Source organism: Notamacropus eugenii, chromosome 5 (genome assembly GCF_028372415.1).
Source record: "Notamacropus eugenii isolate mMacEug1 chromosome 5, mMacEug1.pri_v2, whole genome shotgun sequence".
In the NCBI taxonomy this organism is placed as follows: domain Eukaryota; kingdom Metazoa; phylum Chordata; class Mammalia; order Diprotodontia; family Macropodidae; genus Notamacropus; species Notamacropus eugenii.
The window spans coordinates 409,439,476-409,456,661 of record NC_092876.1 but is presented as its reverse complement, the minus strand read 5'-3'; the positions used below and the strand labels follow the sequence as shown (position 1 = coordinate 409,456,661).

General features: G+C 36.4%; 1 protein-coding gene across 2 annotated transcripts in view; it reads left to right on the top strand.

Moving 5' to 3' along the window:
- The window catches only part of LOC140506957 (lipase member I-like), a 73,648-nt gene that overhangs the window by 23,439 nt on the left and 33,023 nt on the right, over positions 1–17,186 (top strand). Inside the window, exons 2-5 of one of the 2 annotated variants that reach the window (XM_072614693.1) lie at positions 1,044–1,429; positions 11,476–11,584; positions 13,533–13,634; positions 14,614–14,703. In XM_072614693.1, coding sequence (XP_072470794.1) covers positions 1,044–1,429; positions 11,476–11,584; positions 13,533–13,634; positions 14,614–14,703 — 687 coding nt within the window. The remainder of the gene's footprint in view (positions 1–1,043; positions 1,430–11,475; positions 11,585–13,532; positions 13,635–14,613; positions 14,704–17,186) is intronic. The other variant, XM_072614694.1, reaches the window with a different exon arrangement.

Below are 17,186 nucleotides of genomic sequence, written 5' to 3'. Positions count from 1 at the left end.
TCTTTTATGACTTCCTGAAACATGATATTCATGTTTTTTTCTGGAAATCCAATGATTTGTCAGTTATCTAAAATTCATTAACTTCCAGGTCAACACAGACATCACATACATTCTTCTAATTTGACTTTTGTTAAACTTTGCTCTATTTTTTATGTCAATTCACTTTTATTGTTGTATGTTCAATTTTTAATTTGTTCAATTTTATTTCAGTTGTTTACTTTATTTGTATCTTTTCTTTTAATATATCAGTTCTCTTTTTCAGTTTTTGTTAAGTTCTAATTTCACCCTTTAATTTCTCTTGTAATTTTATTAAAATTTTAAACCACTCTTAGATTTCTTTTGTGTATTTCATTGTCTTTTCAGGAATACTAGTTTTAGTTCTTGTGGAAATATCCTTTTCTTATATAAATTTCTCCTGGCATTCTTTCATCACATAATTCTTATTAATTATATTAGGAACTATGAGGTGGAGATTTCCTTGTGGAGTGCTCATGGATTTATCCATTTCCCTTTTGTCATTTGCTGTTTACTTAATTTAATATGTTTAACACTTGTCTCCTAGAATAATGGGCACTTTGGTTTGTAAAAATCCTTTTGTTCAGATATTTTAACAGAAATCTTTTTTAAGTTCTTTGCCTGAACACGGCAGTCTAAACCTCAGGATGCTGACATAGGTCTAGAGCACTATACTGGACCCTACTTTAAATATATGTCACCAGAGGGAAACATTTTCCTGTCTTACAGGTCCAGGTATGAGTGCTTTCTATATTCTTTTTTATGTTTGGCAAACATTTTCTTTGATCCGGTCTTTGTTAACTCAGTGCTTGTGTAACATAATAAGAACCTACAGGAGAACTAAGAACAATCTCAATGTATATACTATCTGTGCTACTCTAAGTTTGGTATAGATTAAATGGAATAAAAAAAATAATTAACATATTTTTCACTAAGAGCCTGTTTTTAAGTTTATAAACTCCTGAAGAATAATTACAATTAAAGGACATTTCAGTCCTTCTGCTTGATTTTGACGTTTTGCATTTCAGATAAAAGAAAAGGATGCCTTAAATTCAGTGATCTGAGTTTAGGAGATGCCTTCATTGACTTGTTTAAGCCAAGACTAAAATCAACAATGATAATGTATACAAGACCACTCAGTAATTGTGGAGAACCCGTATTTGAACAGGATTATACACTCAATGCTAATTTCAACATAACTAAGAAAACTGTCTGGATTATTCATGGATACAGACCAACAGGCTCCACCCCAAGCTGGCTTTTCACCTTTCTTGAACGTTTGCTGAAAAAGGAAGATGTGAATATAATTGTAGTAGACTGGAACTGGGGTGCTACAACTTTGATTTATCAAAGAGCTGTGCAAAATACCAGAAAAGTTGCCATATTTTTAAAGGAACATATTGATAAAATGTTGGTAAGTTTGGCATTTGGAATTTATGACATGCATTACAAAATATGCTAGAATTTGTAAATACATACATATACATACATTTGTATATGTATATGTGTGTGTATAAAAATGTGAAATAGCAATGAAGCATCATTATTACAAGATACTTTCAGGTACCAAAAGGTTTTGAAGATGAATACTTTTACACAGCAGACTGAAATCTCCCTAAAAGCATAATTGTACATGAAACTCTGAATTGGGTCGCAGGGATGGATAAAAATAAACTTGCATTTAAAATTGCATATTTATAATGCTGAAATAATGATTTTAAATTTTAGCAATCTTCTTTCTAGGAGTTCATTCTCTTCTTATTGTTAAATATTTTGTTCTTCTGATATGTGTATATGTTCATTTCATTTAATATTCTAAGTTATACCTCTTGAGAGTAGAGGGAACACAATTTGTAATGTTTTCAAAACAATTCAAATTATATTTGCATAGTATTTTGTAGTGCAGGGAGAATTGTGACTAAAGAAAAACTTTTATACGAATCTGGAATACTGTGGGTCTTATTTATAATATTCTCAGAGAGAGAGAGAGAGAGAGAGAGAGAGGAGGAGGAAATGAACATTCTCAAATAGATAAATGAAGCCCTGACTCATGCTCTGCAGGTCTTGAGCTACATTGAACAGTTGACATGAGGGTAGTATCAAGCAGAAAGGAGCCAAAAGGGACCTACCCATAAAGGTTTAAGCAGCGTTGTTAGTCATGCTTCACTACGAACCTCCATACCTTTCTTATAGGAATGTGTTTTGTTCCTTCAAATTTAAGCAGAAAGAACAGGTCCCTATTCATTTCTCATGGAGAGAAAGAAAGAGGAGAACCCTGAGAAGGGGAAGAAGCTGGGCACAATAAGAAAGACAAGTCAATAGAGCTCTGGGTGATAGAAGGTAGCAGATGTTACCAATAGCGATGACAGCAGTACAATTTTTCCATACTGGGGCTACCTATAATGAGCATTTGAAACTTGTGGAAACATTGTGTTGTAGTATAACATGGTTGTTCTTGCCCTTCCCTCCCATGTAGTCAGCTATATTTTACTTCCCTTAGGATTCTCTTATACCCTACAGAATTTGGGCAGTCCCTCTTTTCTGCCACTGGCTTGAGTCACCAAAGATTGAGTTACTTCAGAGATAGAACATGAAGAAACTCACTAACTCCCCTCCCCCAACATATGATCCTTAATACTACCTCAGTCACTGGGGAAATAAAGGAAACTAGACACAGTTTAGCCCAGTTCCTATATACTATTAGTCTTACTAAGTTTTAGTCCAAAGCTTTGTTAGGCTAGGGTCCTATTGTTTGGGATTTCTCTGTTGAGCTGGATGCATACTGGCTTGCACTGCTGTACTCTTGCGTTCCATGATTACATATTCTGGCTCAGAGGTTCAACTCTCTATATCTAGAATAGAAAAAAGATGAAGGAATAAAATCAAAGCGCTGGGTCTTTTTCTTGGGGCCACATAGCCTAAGGTGGGGAGCTAGGTGGAGAGGTGACCCTCAGAACCCTTCTCCCATATCATATGGCCCCATCAGTTGGTAAATGGAGTCCTTCCCCCTCAGACACAAACGCAGTGAAAGCCAGATGCTGTTTCTTCAGTCATTAAAGATGTAGATATTTCTGCCCACATAACAAAGGAATAAGGCTGCTTCCCAACATGTGACAGAGTAAAACAGAATGTCCATCCATGTTCCAGTCCTCCAATGTACCTGAAGTAGGTTTTCTAGCATTTTCCACATAGGTAACAACATCCTCAGTTAAGTAGGCTTGCACCAAGCCTTGTTGCACTCCCCTGGTTTGCAAAATTTGTCATTGCTGTCAAAGAGGAGGGGTACATTTAATACATTTTCCACATCTGTATTGCCAAGGCAATATTCACAGCACTGGTGGTGACTATGAACATGCCAGCATAATTCCCAGTCGCCAAGTATTAAAAAGTCTCCATACAGAAGGCAGAAGAAACACACTTATTTAGACACCAGAAAGCCAAATCCCAGAACCAGAAAGCAAAATCTGTCATGGTGACTAAAAAGTTAATAAACATGATTGCAGCAGGGGGCAAAACCATTCTCAAACCTACCCCCCTCCCCCAGCCAGGACCTTCTTACTATCTACTGTCATGATCCTGAACCTTGCTGTGTCAGTTAGCCTGCATTCTTTCGCCTCTGACCCAATTCTGCTCACTTACTTCCTCCCAGTTTCACTCTACCCTTTCTGTTCTGCCTGTTCAGTAAGCTCCTCCTACCACCTATGACTTAGGCTTCCAGGTGATTTAAGTAGATCTTATGGACCTATTAACGAATGAGAAAGATCTTTCCATTTAAATTACTATTACAACATCCCCAATCCAGAATAGTCATCTGGGATCTCTGGAAAGCTATAAATATTGTTCTTTCCCTTGCTTACCCATTGCAATAGAGGAAAGAGTTTCAAAACAGTCAGTGGAGCATGATCTTACAGATGGAGGTCATATAACCTTAATCCCACATATTGTAACAGTAGTTTAAATGGGAAGACCTTTCACATTCATTAATAGGCCCATGTGACCTACTTCAATTACACGGAAGTCACGTGGTAGGAAAAGCTTGCTGAACAGGTGGAACAAGAAGAGTAGAGCAGAACTGGGAGGAAGTTAGTGAAAGCAACTGAGAGTGGAGGAGAGAGGTTGCAGGCAGGCGCAGCTAGTGTTGTGAGTGTTTGTTTGTAAGAAGGTCCCAGCAGGACAGGGAGGCTTGGGAATGGCTTTGTCCCTTGCAGTGCTAATGTGTATTGATTTCTTGGTTACTATGAGGATTTGGCTTTATGGTGTTGGGATTTGGCTTTCTGGTGTCTGAATAAATGTTTTTTCTTCTGCCTTCTATATGGAGAGTCTGTTATATTTTGTGATTCAGAATTATGCTGGCATATTCATAGTTAATCTCAATATTGTGAATATCACTGGCAGTATACATATATAGGCAAAAATGACATATCCCCAAATATAAAGTTTTGCAGAGTCATCAAAAAGAGATCATTTTTAAAAGTTTACCAAGATTGCTGCTTGCTTGGTATGTACCAAATAATAAATATACGTATTCCTAAACTAACAAGCAAAAAAAGTGGAGGAGGGAGAAGAGAGAGGAAAAAAAAAAGAAAAATAAAATTGGCTTCCTTCCTCAGCTGGAAACTTGGTCCATACAAACCTTTACAGACCACATGGCAGTCTCCACATAGGGACTTAGAACCTGATCAAGGGATTCAAACTAACCAAACTTCAATCTCTTTCAAACCCTTTTCCTGATTTTCTGGACTTCAAAACTATGACTCTGCTGATACTCAATCCTGAAACTTTTCTCAGCACCTAGGGCTTCCTTGCTGCAGGGCATCCAATTATCCCTGTGGTCTTCTTATCCTTCCACACCCTCTTCTTCCATCAGTGAGTTGTTATACCAATTACAGCTGGGGTTCCTGAACTCGTCATTGTGATATAGCATGAAACCAAGGTCTCAGATATCTGTATCTGCTCTTGCCACCTTCAGGATCCATTTGCACCTACATGACTACTGAGACTGGCCTGTTCTTGAACTAAAATTTCACCACTGTCTTGATCCCATTTGCTAGGGTTCTGCCCAGAAAGGGAAATCTAATTATTTCTAAAATGGTTTGGTTATAAATCTAATGTATAAAACCCAGTAGTTTTAGGAATGCCATTGTCTCCCTTGCTGACATTCCTTAGAGAACCAGTTGCAATGGGAACTCAGCTTTATGGAGTTATATGTGCATAAATTGTTATGTTAACCACCTAAAAAAGGATCCCCCATCTGTGATTTCTAACTTATTTAACTGATTTTGCAAAAGTCTTCTTTCTATTCCTCTGTCATATACATCTCCGCCTCACAGGAAGACTCTGTCTTACCTCAGTGATACTTACTCTCTGTATGATCTTGGGCAGGTCATTTAATCTCACTGGGACTCAGTCTGTGCATCTTTAAGAGGACACTAAGGTCCTTTCTGTCTCTAAATTTAGGATGCTATGGTCTACTCCCTCCCTTATATAAATGGAAAAGTTAAATTTATTAAAAATCTGATGTTATTTAAAATAAAGCTAACCAAACAGTGCCCTGCAGGAATAATACAGCAATTCCTCCTTAGTTAGTCCCATTACAACAATACTAGCAAACTTGTCAGATTTAACCATATATTTGCTGATGTATTGTTAATATAAAATCATAAGGTTAAAATAGAGAATGGAAACATAGAAATAGATATCAATCTAAGCAAGTTAGGATTCATTCTTTCATGGCCCCACTATAAATAAAAGATTCATTCTCTTTGTTTTTTTAAGTCCCTCACATACTTAACTTTTATATTTTAACCTGTTTACAAAGCACATGCCCTAAAAAAGGAAAAAGTTTATTTTTAACATGATTGATTTAACTCTGACAGTAATGGTGGTAAAGTTATTGTTTTCCACTAGAGTTTTGTGGCTTATTTACATGACAGTTCTCAACCATGTGGTGCAGTAGATAGAGCACTGAGCTTGGGAGCAGGAAGCTTTATCTTCATGAATTCAAATCTGGCTTCAAATACTTAATTAGCTGTGCGACCCTGGGTAAGTCACTTAATCCAGTTTGCTCAGTTCCTCAACTGTAAAATGAACAGGAGAAACAAAGGACAAACCACTTCAGTATCTTTGCCAAGAAAACCCCAAATGGGGTCACAAGAAGTGGAAAACAACTCAACAACAAATCATATTTTGTGTCTCTAAATAAATTTGGATCCTTTCCCTAATTTATGGCAGTCAATTTTGCATATTTCCTTGTGTTGTATAGCTAACTACAAGAAGTCTAAAATAAGCAATTTTTTATTTATCTCGGATCCTCATTTAAGATGATATTTTTAAAATTACAAGAAAAATCTGCCAAGCTCAAAATATCATGTTGTTTTTTCTGGAGGGGGGTTTACACTAGAATACATGCAAAAATTATTGACAGAGTCATAGTGGAGATGATAACACAAATAAGTAAAATAAAGAAATAATTTGTGTACAAGTTATTTTAAATTTTTTAAAGAAAGACAGTAGCTTTAAAATAATGTCTAAAACCTTTTTTCATCTTTTTATATATTTTAATAAATTTAAATTAATAATTATTTTAAGCTTTCATTTTTTAAAAATATAGAATTTTAAATTTTCTCCTTTCCTTGAGCTCCTTGACCACTGATTAAGAAGGCAATTAATATTATTTATATATACGAAGTAATACAAAACACATTTCCATGTTAGCTTTGTTGGAAAAAAGCGAGGAAAATAAAGTAAAAAACAGCATACTTCAATATGCACTCAGTTCATTAGTTCTCTTTCTGCAGCTGGATAGTATTTATCATCATAGTTCCTTTGGAATTTTCTTGGATCATTATATTTATCTAAGCTAATTTTTTCCCTGTTTATCATCATTGTTGTTACTGTGTATAATGTTTTCATGGTTCTGCTCATTTCATGTTGCATTAATTCACAGAAGTCTTCCCATGTTTTTGTCTGAAACTATACCCCTCATCATTTCTTATGGCACAATAGTATTCCATACCAACATTTACTACAACTTGTTCAGCTATTAACCATAATTTCCATTTTTTTACCACCACAAAAAAAAATGCTATGAATCTTTTTATACATATAGATTTTTTTTTTTTGCATTTTCTTAGATCTCTGGAGTACAGACCTAGCAGTGGTATTTTGGGGTCAAAGGATGTGCACAGTTTTATAACCCTTTGGGTATAGTTCCAAATTGTTCTGAAGAATGGTTCCGCCAGTTCACAATTCCACCAACATTGTATTAGTGTAGTTATTTTACACATCCCCTCCAGAATTTGCAGTTTTCCTTTTCTATCATGTTAACCAATATGACAGGTTTGAGATTGTATCTCAGAGTTGATTTCATTTGCATTTCTCTATTAGAGATTTAGAGCATCTTATCATGTGACTATTGAGACTTTTGAGTTCTTTTTTAAATGTCCTGTTCATATTACTTGACTACCAATTGGGAAATGGTTTCTTTTAGTAAAATAGATTCAGTTCCTTTTATACTTGAGAAATGAGGCCTTCATCATAGAAACTTGCTGAAAAAAATTTCCATAGTGCCAACTTTCTTTCTAATTTTGATTGAACTGATTTTGTTTGTGCAAAACCTTTTTAATGTCATGTAATCAAAATTATTCATTTTATTTCCCATGATCTTCACTATCTCCTGTTTAGACACAAATTTTTTCCTCATCCTCAATGACAGGCCAATTTTTCCATGCTCACCTATTTTGCTTCTGATCTCATCCTTTATGTCTGGGTCATCTCCCATTGTCCTTATGAATATCTGGCCAGGTGGCTCTGGAGGACAAAGTGAGGCTGGTGACCTTGTACAAACCTCCCTCACTCAAATCAAAGTCAATTGCAAGTCATGTCATCATTTCCCTGATGTCAAAAACAAAGAACAAACAAATAATCCTTTATATCTAAATCATGTCTCTATTTTATCTTTATGTTAGTATATAGTGTGAGATCTTGGCTTCTGCCTAGTTTCTGTCTGATTGTCTTCCAGATTTCCCAGATTTGGGGGTCAAATAGTGAGTTCTTGCTCCTGAAACTTAGATCTTTGGGTTTATCAAACACTGAATTACTATGTTCATTTACTATTGTATATTGTGTACCTCATATATTCCCCTGATCCTCCACTTTACTTCTTAGATAGTACCGGATTATTTTTTGATGATTATTGCCTTGTAATGTACTTGATGATCTGCTACTACTAGGCCTCCTTCACTTTTTTTTCTCATTGATTCCCTTGATATTGTTGAGAGCTTGTTATTATTCTTTTCTGGCTCTTAAAAGTAATTCTTTGGAAGTTTGATTGTTATGGTAGCAAAACCATATTTGTGTTATAGAAGGAATTTGCTTGAACTCCTTCTTTACTTATTTTTTTTCAAATAGTTTATATTGTATTGGAATTAATTGTTTTTAAAATGTTTGGTAGAATTCACTTGCAAATCCATCTGGTCCTGAGCTTTCTTTTTCTTATAGAGTTCACTTTTACATGTATCTTTTTATTTCTTTTTGCAAGATAGAGTTATTCAAGTATTATGTTCCCTCTTCTGTTCATCTAAATAGTTTGTGTCTTTGTAAATATTCATCAATTTCACTCAGATTGTCAGTTTTATTATTGGGCAAGATAGCTCCTAATTATTTCCATAATTTTATCTTCATCGGTGGTGCATACCCTTTTCATTTTTCATACCATAATTTGATTATCTTCTCTCTTTTCTGAAGTCAAATTAACAAATGGTTTATCTAATGGTTTTGCTAGGTAGGCTATTGATGGCAATCCACACTCTTTTGCCTTCCTTTTTCCCTCATTTGCCCAATCTGCTTTTTAAGGACTCATTTTTGTCAGTGAAGTTTGTGCCTTTTTACTATTTGACCAATTCTGCTTTTTTTAAGGATGTTTTTTCCTCAGTGAGGTTTTATATAAAATGGTTACATTTGGTTAATTTTATTTTTAAGGTGTTATTTTCTTCAGTATTTTCTCTCTCTCTCTCTTTCTCTCTCTCTCTCTTTCTCAATTCTTTTTTTGTAATTTTCATTTATCACTCTCATTTCTGCCTTTCTTAAGAAGATCAAAATTTGTATTACCTAAATTTTCTTCTGTATTGATTTGTATCATGTTGATTCTACAACATAACTGATTTTGTACTGTGTTGATTTTTATAATTGAGTCTGCTCCTGTCTAAAGACACCTTTCTATTCTCTTGAGTTGAGCTCAGGAATTCCACCTTATCTCTGAGTTAAAGTTATAATTAAAAGTTGCATCTCATGTACCACTAGCCCCTGGAATACTTCCAGGACATCTGTTTGTTATCCTTAAGCCCCACAAATAACTTGGTACCATTCCCAAAAGATATGGCATCTGTCCTGGCATGTCATTATGCCAATTAGGGGAGTTTTTATCTCTTCCAAGGAAATAGCAGGTCTTATAGTTTTTATCCCTTAGCAAAGATTATAAGGTACAGATGCATCTCATAAAAAATTAACATTCTTTAATTATCAGAGAGGTGTGATTAGCTTCACTTTAATGCCAGTCCACCTTTCTTAGTATAGTCAATTGAAATGCCCCATGCCATCAAGACTCCTTTTCTATTATATATCAATGAAGAGGGTCCCTTCCTTCTCACTGGGGTTTCTGGCTTTAATGGGGTTATTAATCTGTTAGCATTTATATGTATCATTGTTGATAGACTGCTCAGAGTCTATACCTCACTATATCTTTGTTAAGTGTACTCAAGACTTTCCATCACTCTTATTTGATCTTTAAAATATTTTGCTCTTTTTTAAAAAAATTCTCTAGCTCTTCTGAGAGTTCTTTTGGACTTGTGTCCAATCTACACTTTTTTTTGAGATTTCACTTGTAGCTGTTTTCATGTCATTGTCTTCTTCTGAGTTTGTGTCTTGATCCTCCCTGTCATAGAAGCTTTTTAGGTTAAGTTCTCATTTGGGTTTTTGTTCATTTTTCCAGCCTATTTCTTGTCTTTGAAGTTTATTTTAAAGTTGTGTTTTGTTCACCTGAGAGGACGTACTGTTCCAAGCTTTAGGGTTCATTTGTTTTTCTTTGTTCTGCTTTTGTCTTCACACAAGTGCTGGAGGTCTCAGGTTTTCAGTGCTTCCAAAGTAGGGTGATTGAGGATGTGGTGTGGCTTCTTCTATGCTGGTCTGCACTCTAGTCCTTATCCATGATGTACTCCTGATCCCTAGCAACTGTAAATGGTAGCACTCTTCTCTACCCTGAGACCAGGACCCCTGGTCCACTGTTATGAGTTCTTCTCTGACCTGGAAACAAATTTGGAACTGAATAATTGGCAATAGAGTTGCCAGACAGAACCCTGTACTATGCCAAGTGATAATACAAGCATCCCCTGTAAACTTTTTCTGTTCAGTTGCTCAATCCACTTACTGTCTCTGGGCTGAGAAGTCTGGAAACTTCTACCCCTACTGTTTCAGTTGCCTGGAAGGCCCACTGCCAAGCCTAGAGGCCTGTATTGGGCTACCCGAGTCTTTCTTACCTGTCCAGGTCTTCGGCTGGCCACGCCGGATGCACGTATGAGAGAAAGGACGTTCCAGAGTCAAACAGGGGTTGAGCTTTATTACAGGGTTTCGGTTACAAGTGCAGGGGGATCTTCTTTCTTAGGACGAAGAGGGGGAGATTTCCTAAGAAGGCTAAGCTTAAGGGAATGGAAGTAGAAGTACAAGCGGGGAGAGAGGGGGAGGGGAGAGAGGAAAGAAAAGAAGCGGAGCCCTACTTTTCTCTTTGGCTCCACACTTGCTAAGAGAGAGCTTTCTGGCTTCCTCAATCCTACTTAATCTTCAGCCACACAGTTTGCATCTCAATACCGTGCTGTTAGGTAACTAGGTGTGCTCCAATCCGGGATGACCTCGAGGGCAGGGAGACTCCACCCATCAGGTATCTCCGGGGGAGAGGCGGAAATACCCGAGCTAGCCGAGCTAGCTCGGTCTGACCTTCTCGAACCCCCGCTGTTCATGGAGGGCCTCGTAAGACTCTAAGATTTAGAAGTCCCACTTTTACCTGCCCGAGACTGTCCACACGGAATTGAGCTTCCAGTCCCAACAGCCCACCATTGCTATTGCTTGGGCAGCACTCACTCCAGTATCACATACCTCTTCTTTTAACCCCCAAGTTGTCCTGGACTGGAAAAAAATGCCGTACTTCATTCTTTTGTTGACTATGTGGTTCTCAAATTTGGTTCACCACATTATTCTAAAGTTGTTTGGAGGAAAATGTTGGGAGAGTTCAATTAGAATGCTCCTTCTACTCCACCATGTTAGCTCCCTATTCTCATATCTATTTTACAATTGGAATCAAACATAGAATTTGTATCTACTTGGAACTTGAGCTATTAAGAAAACCATAATGTTTATTTCCAAATCACTGTTTGTAAGAATAGTAACAATGTTTCTTTTTTTTAATTTCAGACATTTGGAGCTTCTCTTGATACTTTTCATTTTATAGGAGTGAGTCTAGGGGCTCATATAAGTGGATTTGTTGGACAAATGTTTAATGGACAACTAGGAAGAATTACAGGTAAGAGATTTAAATGGAATTCACAATATAGTCCACTTATATTCATCAGCACTTATTATAGTTAGTGTCCATAAGAGGCATCATTAAACACAGATAATTGTACAATTTAAACAGTTGAATGCCTGAACCACTTTTCTATTAGGATTAAAAAATAAATACTAAGTCTCAATTATGTTTATTTTCTATTTTCAGAGTTAGCCCTTCAAACAAATATAGTGACATCAAAAATAGAAGAGAGGGTGATGTAGTTGTAAAGTTATGTGCAAATGTGAAGGTTGTTATTATTTTGATAATAAGAAAATTGATTTAGACCTTTTTAATAAATCTATTCTTCCCAGAGACAAGAAGTATTAGCAATGCAATTAACAAAACATAAAGAATCTATTTATACTCATTAGTATGTTTCTTGAATGCTTATAGAATCTATATCATTGGCACTGATAATATTCTATTACAGCAAGGACCTGCTATTTTATTGGTGCGGACATTGCGCTGACAACAACAACAACTTTTGTGGAAGAGTAGACTATTAGATAGTTGCCTGTATATTTAGATATATATAGATAGTTGCAGTATATTAGCCCCCTCAAAATCCCTCTCTGATCTTTTATCATCATATGGAGGTTACATAATTTGGAGGTCCACAAATGTGTCAGTGGAGCAAAAGTTTAGCCCAGTTCTGGAAAACTGGAAAGGCTTATCTATATAAATGTAAACTATTATAAGCGTGCCAATCAATGGAGAGCAAGCCTGGCATGGTGACCCATGAAACAGATAAAAAGTATGAAATAGACATTATTCCTATATACCTTCCTTTCACTTCTGTAATGGAAGGAAAAAGACATTAAAGGCAGAAAGACAGTACTAAGACTCATAATTCATAGTCAGCAAACACTTATTCAGTTATTGGTATCTTTGATGTGAGATCTTTGACAACAATAAAGAAATAGCTCCTAGAATAACCTGATCTCTCTACTTCTGGTGCCCCCAACCTTTTACACATTTTGCATATAGTCTAAATTTTTTTTATGTGTACATGTTGTCTCCCACTATAAAAAATACAAGCTCTTTCAGAGCAAAAACTTTTAATTTTGTCTTTATGTCCCCATTGACACATTTTTGGCACATTAAGTACTTGCTTAAGAAATGTTTGTATTTAGACTGATATCAATATTTTCACTATAAATGGAAACAGGAGAAATAGGACATTACAATTTAATGGAACCATGGTTGTAGGTCTTCCTATAGAATAAGAGTGTTGGTTTCCATATATATCCTAATCCGAGAAGACACTTCTGGTGGATAAGTTTTATAGGGTTAGCTTCTTGTTAAGGTTGAAACAGATGGTCTTTTAAGTTATCTTCCAACTCTGAGATTTTGTAAAATATCTTTTTCCTTTGAAATATATGTATATGTACATTTATGCATTATGAATTTGTCAAGAAATCAGATATGGTTATTTATTCATCTCCCAAGTTATTTTTAAAAAATTAAACATTATTCCAACCAATCATGTTATAAGTTTTTAAACATGATATTGATCAAAGAATTAAATTATTAATTTATTCCTTTCATTTTGGAGCAATTTTTTAATAAGTATCTATCCAAATTTTAAAAATATGTAGCTACAATTGTACAATTTGTGTTAGTGAATAGAGGGATCATTTTAGAATTATGACAATTTTAGTTCAAGTCCTACTTCTGACACCTACTAACTTATGAAACCTGGAGCAAATCCCTGAACCTCTCAGTCCATCAGACAACTCACTAATTTTATGAATTATAGATGAGTTGTGGACCTTCACCTGTGTTTAATGATTGCACAAATGTCACACTCCCTACATTAATAAAATTATAACTGAACAATAACAAATAGTTCAGGTATGTTTTTATTTGTTCTGCAATTAAAATTGAGTGCTACGATGAAAATTTTCTTTTTGAATTTCAGGTCTTGATCCTGCAGGTCCATATTTTTCTGGGAAACCACCACATAAGAGATTAGATTATACTGATGCACAGTTTGTTGATGTAATCCATTCTGATAGCAATGGTAATAGTACACTATGCAATTTTTGCTTTTCCTATAGAAATGGAAGCAAAAGTAGAAAGTCTGGAAAAATTCAAAAAAAAAGTGAAAAGCGGGGTTTATACCTTGAGTGGTATGAATAGACCTAATTCTATAATTCTATATAAATTAAATATGTTTACTTTATAACATTATGGAATTTTAACTTAGAGCAGAGATTTTAATTAGGACTGAAAAAAGGTGGGTGACAATAATTCAGCAAGGGAGTTTATAAAATTTCTACATTCTTGCTTTGCTCAGCCCCCATCAGATATTTTGTTCATTTGTAGATACTACATTTTAGGAAGTGCATTGATAGTCTGGAGTGTGTTCAGAAAAAGATGATAAAGATAGTGAAGGGTATAAAGATCATACCATAAGTTAAAGAAACAAGCTATTACTCTGAAAAAAAAGACTTAAAGGCAACAGGAGAATTACTTTACTGAATTCAAAGGTTGCTGTGTGGAGGAGGGATTAGATTTCTCCCTAAAAGGCAGAATTAGAAAAAATGAGTGGAAGTTTCACAAAGACAGATTTGGGCTTTGGTTGAATCCACAGGGAGATAGAGGACTTCCCCTCATTAGATCTAAAGATTAAATCTAAAGATCTAAAGGTTAAATGATCTAACAGCACATATCATTTAAGGGATTCCTGAGATTCTGTCCTTGAGAAAAGGACGAAGTCATAAGGATTTGTTATTTACTCTCTGAAGATTGTTTATGTGTTAGCATTTTCTTAAACCCTGATTGGAAATGATATTACATTAGAAAATAGTGAAAATTACATAAAGAATTAAGAACTTTGATTGATGGCTAATTCTTAATTATTCATGTCATAAAAGTACCCTTTTTATTTAATTGAAGGTATTATGCAGGGCCTTTAATTTTAAATGTATAAAATGTTTCTGTATATGGTATGTCTGTTTTCTTTTTCTTCCAATTTTGTGACAGTGCTTTTTCTTTAGCTCTTGGAATCAAACAACCTTTGGGACATATAGATTTTTATCCAAATGGAGGAAAAACTCAACCTGGCTGCCCAAAATCAATATTTTCAGGTATATCATTGGCATTTTCTCCAACAAAAGTAGTTTTATGTTTAAGTTTAGATTAGAAGTGCAATTTTAAAAATACAAGGAGAAGTTACTAGTTTAGACTAGTAGATATCATTTTGCCCAAATTTTCAAAGAATGTTTTGGATCTATAACAATTGGTTATGTTGATAGTAAAATGAGATCTCCCATCTCACCATCTGACAGCATGTCTTCTATCTCATGCTACATTTGTCTCGAGGGTGATGCATTGTACTTAATGATGAACATTCTCACACCTGGTCATATCCTACACGTCCCAGAGATTCTAAACCCCTGTGGGTCATCATTAAAACCTTATTCCTTATTCCCTGTTACCAGGTTCATTAGTCTCATCCCTCTTAAAACTCTCACTCAAAAATTCCAACCAAACACCACCAAGCCCTTCTAAAACACCCTGTAGAATACCTATTTCAAAGGCAATAAATTGTTACATCCAAAATCTTTTCCCTCCCATTCTTTCCATCTTCAGTGGTTACTGAAACCTGGCTTGACCCTGATGACACAGATTCTCTGGCTACCCTTTCTAGCACTGGCTGTAACTTCACTCATTTTCCTTGGCTCACAAATCAAGGTGGAACAGTTGGAATACTTTTTGCTCCCTATGGCCACTTTCAAATTCTCTTCCTAGCTGTCATTCAGTAAGGTTCATGCTCTTCATCTCTACCACCCAATCAAAATCCTGGCAGCTGTTGCCTGCCAACCTCCACGTCTCTCCCCTTCTTTCCTCACTGAGTTTTGTCTCTGGCTCACAGTTTTTCTCTCCTGCCCTAATACTAGGGGACTTAAGCATACATATTGATTTGTCCCTCAAATTTCCTAATCTCAATCTACTCATTTCCCATGAGCAATTCTTCCATCTCATATCAACTACATACAAAGATGTTCATAACCTTGATATTGATATCACTCACAAATGTAACACCTCCATGTTCTAGAATTTTAAAATCTCCTTACCTGACCATAATCTATTGACTTTCCACCTCTCCCTCTGCCTTCCCTTATCAAACCCAACTCTACACCCACACCGTAACCTCAAAGCCCTTGACTCCTCCCAGGACATCTTTCTTGCACTAACCATTCTCTCCTCTTTTTCGTATATTGAAGCTTTGGTGAAACAATTCAACTTTACACTGTGTTTTGCTATTAAGTCCCTAGACCCCTTATCATTTCACCAATTCTGCTTTGTTTAACTTCACCACTGACTGACTCCCACCATTTATTTCCTTCACTCTTACAGCTGAACAAAGGTGGAGAAAATTAACTAACTATATTGATTGGGTCTACTACGAATTTATATAACACAATGTCAACAGGGCCCTTACTGCTGCCAGGCAATCCTACTACACCTTTCTTGCTGCTCAGTCATTTCAGTTGTTTCTGACACTTCATGACTCCATTTGGGACTTTCATGGCAAAGATATTGGAGCAATTTGCTAGTTCCTTTTCCAGTTTCATTTGACAGATGAAGCATCTGAGGCAAAAGGGATTAAATGAGTTGCTCAAGGTCACACGGCTAGTAAGTGATTGAGGCTGGATTTGAACTTAGATTTTAATGACTCCAGTTCTAGCAATCTGTCCACTGTGACAGCTGCTCTAGTAACTCACTCTCCACACCTGCTCTTCCAAACCTTTCCATCCCTCTTCAAATTTCTTACAGCTTTCTCCTATCCCACCCTCTGATCTGAGAACTTTGCCTTGTATTTTACAGAAATTATTTAAGCCATTTGCTGTGAATTCCTTCACTCTTCCTTGTTGGGGGTGTAAGCTCAGTTCCATGTGGACAGTCTTGGGCGGGTAAAGGTGAGAGCTTCTAAACCTTAGAGTTCTCATGAGGCCCCCCAGGAAACAGCAGGGAATTGAGGAGTGAGATCTCATGTATTTCTGCCTCTTCCCGTGAGAACGTGATGGGAGAGAGCATCCCCGCCCTCGAGACTGGTCCGGATCTGGGCACACCTATTGTAATCTAACAGGCACGGTATTCAGGTGCAAACTATGCGGCAGGAGAGCTTAAGTAGGGTCAGGAAAGCCCGAAGGCGCTCTTAGCGCTGAGGGGCCCTTACAGGACAGAAGGTCCCTTTTCCTCTCTTCGCTCTTCCCTCCCCCCTCTCTCCCCACTTCCACTTCTGCTTTCATTCTCTTACTGTAAGATCTTTGCCTCCTTGGGAGATTTCTCTCTCTCTCCTAAGGAAGAGTTCCCCCTGCACATGTAACCAGGACCCTGAATAAAGCCTAACCCTTGTTCGACTCCGGAAAGTCTCTTCTCTCATACATTTATCCGGTTTGGCCAGCCGAAGACCTGCAACATAGGTAAGGTAAGACTCGGGTAGCCCTCAGGCCTCTAGGCATGGCACTTCCTCATCTTTTATCACACTCATGCCTTCTGCTATTATCTCTGTCTCAAATGAAGAGGCCTTACATCTTATCGAAGCCATCCCCTCTCTCTACTT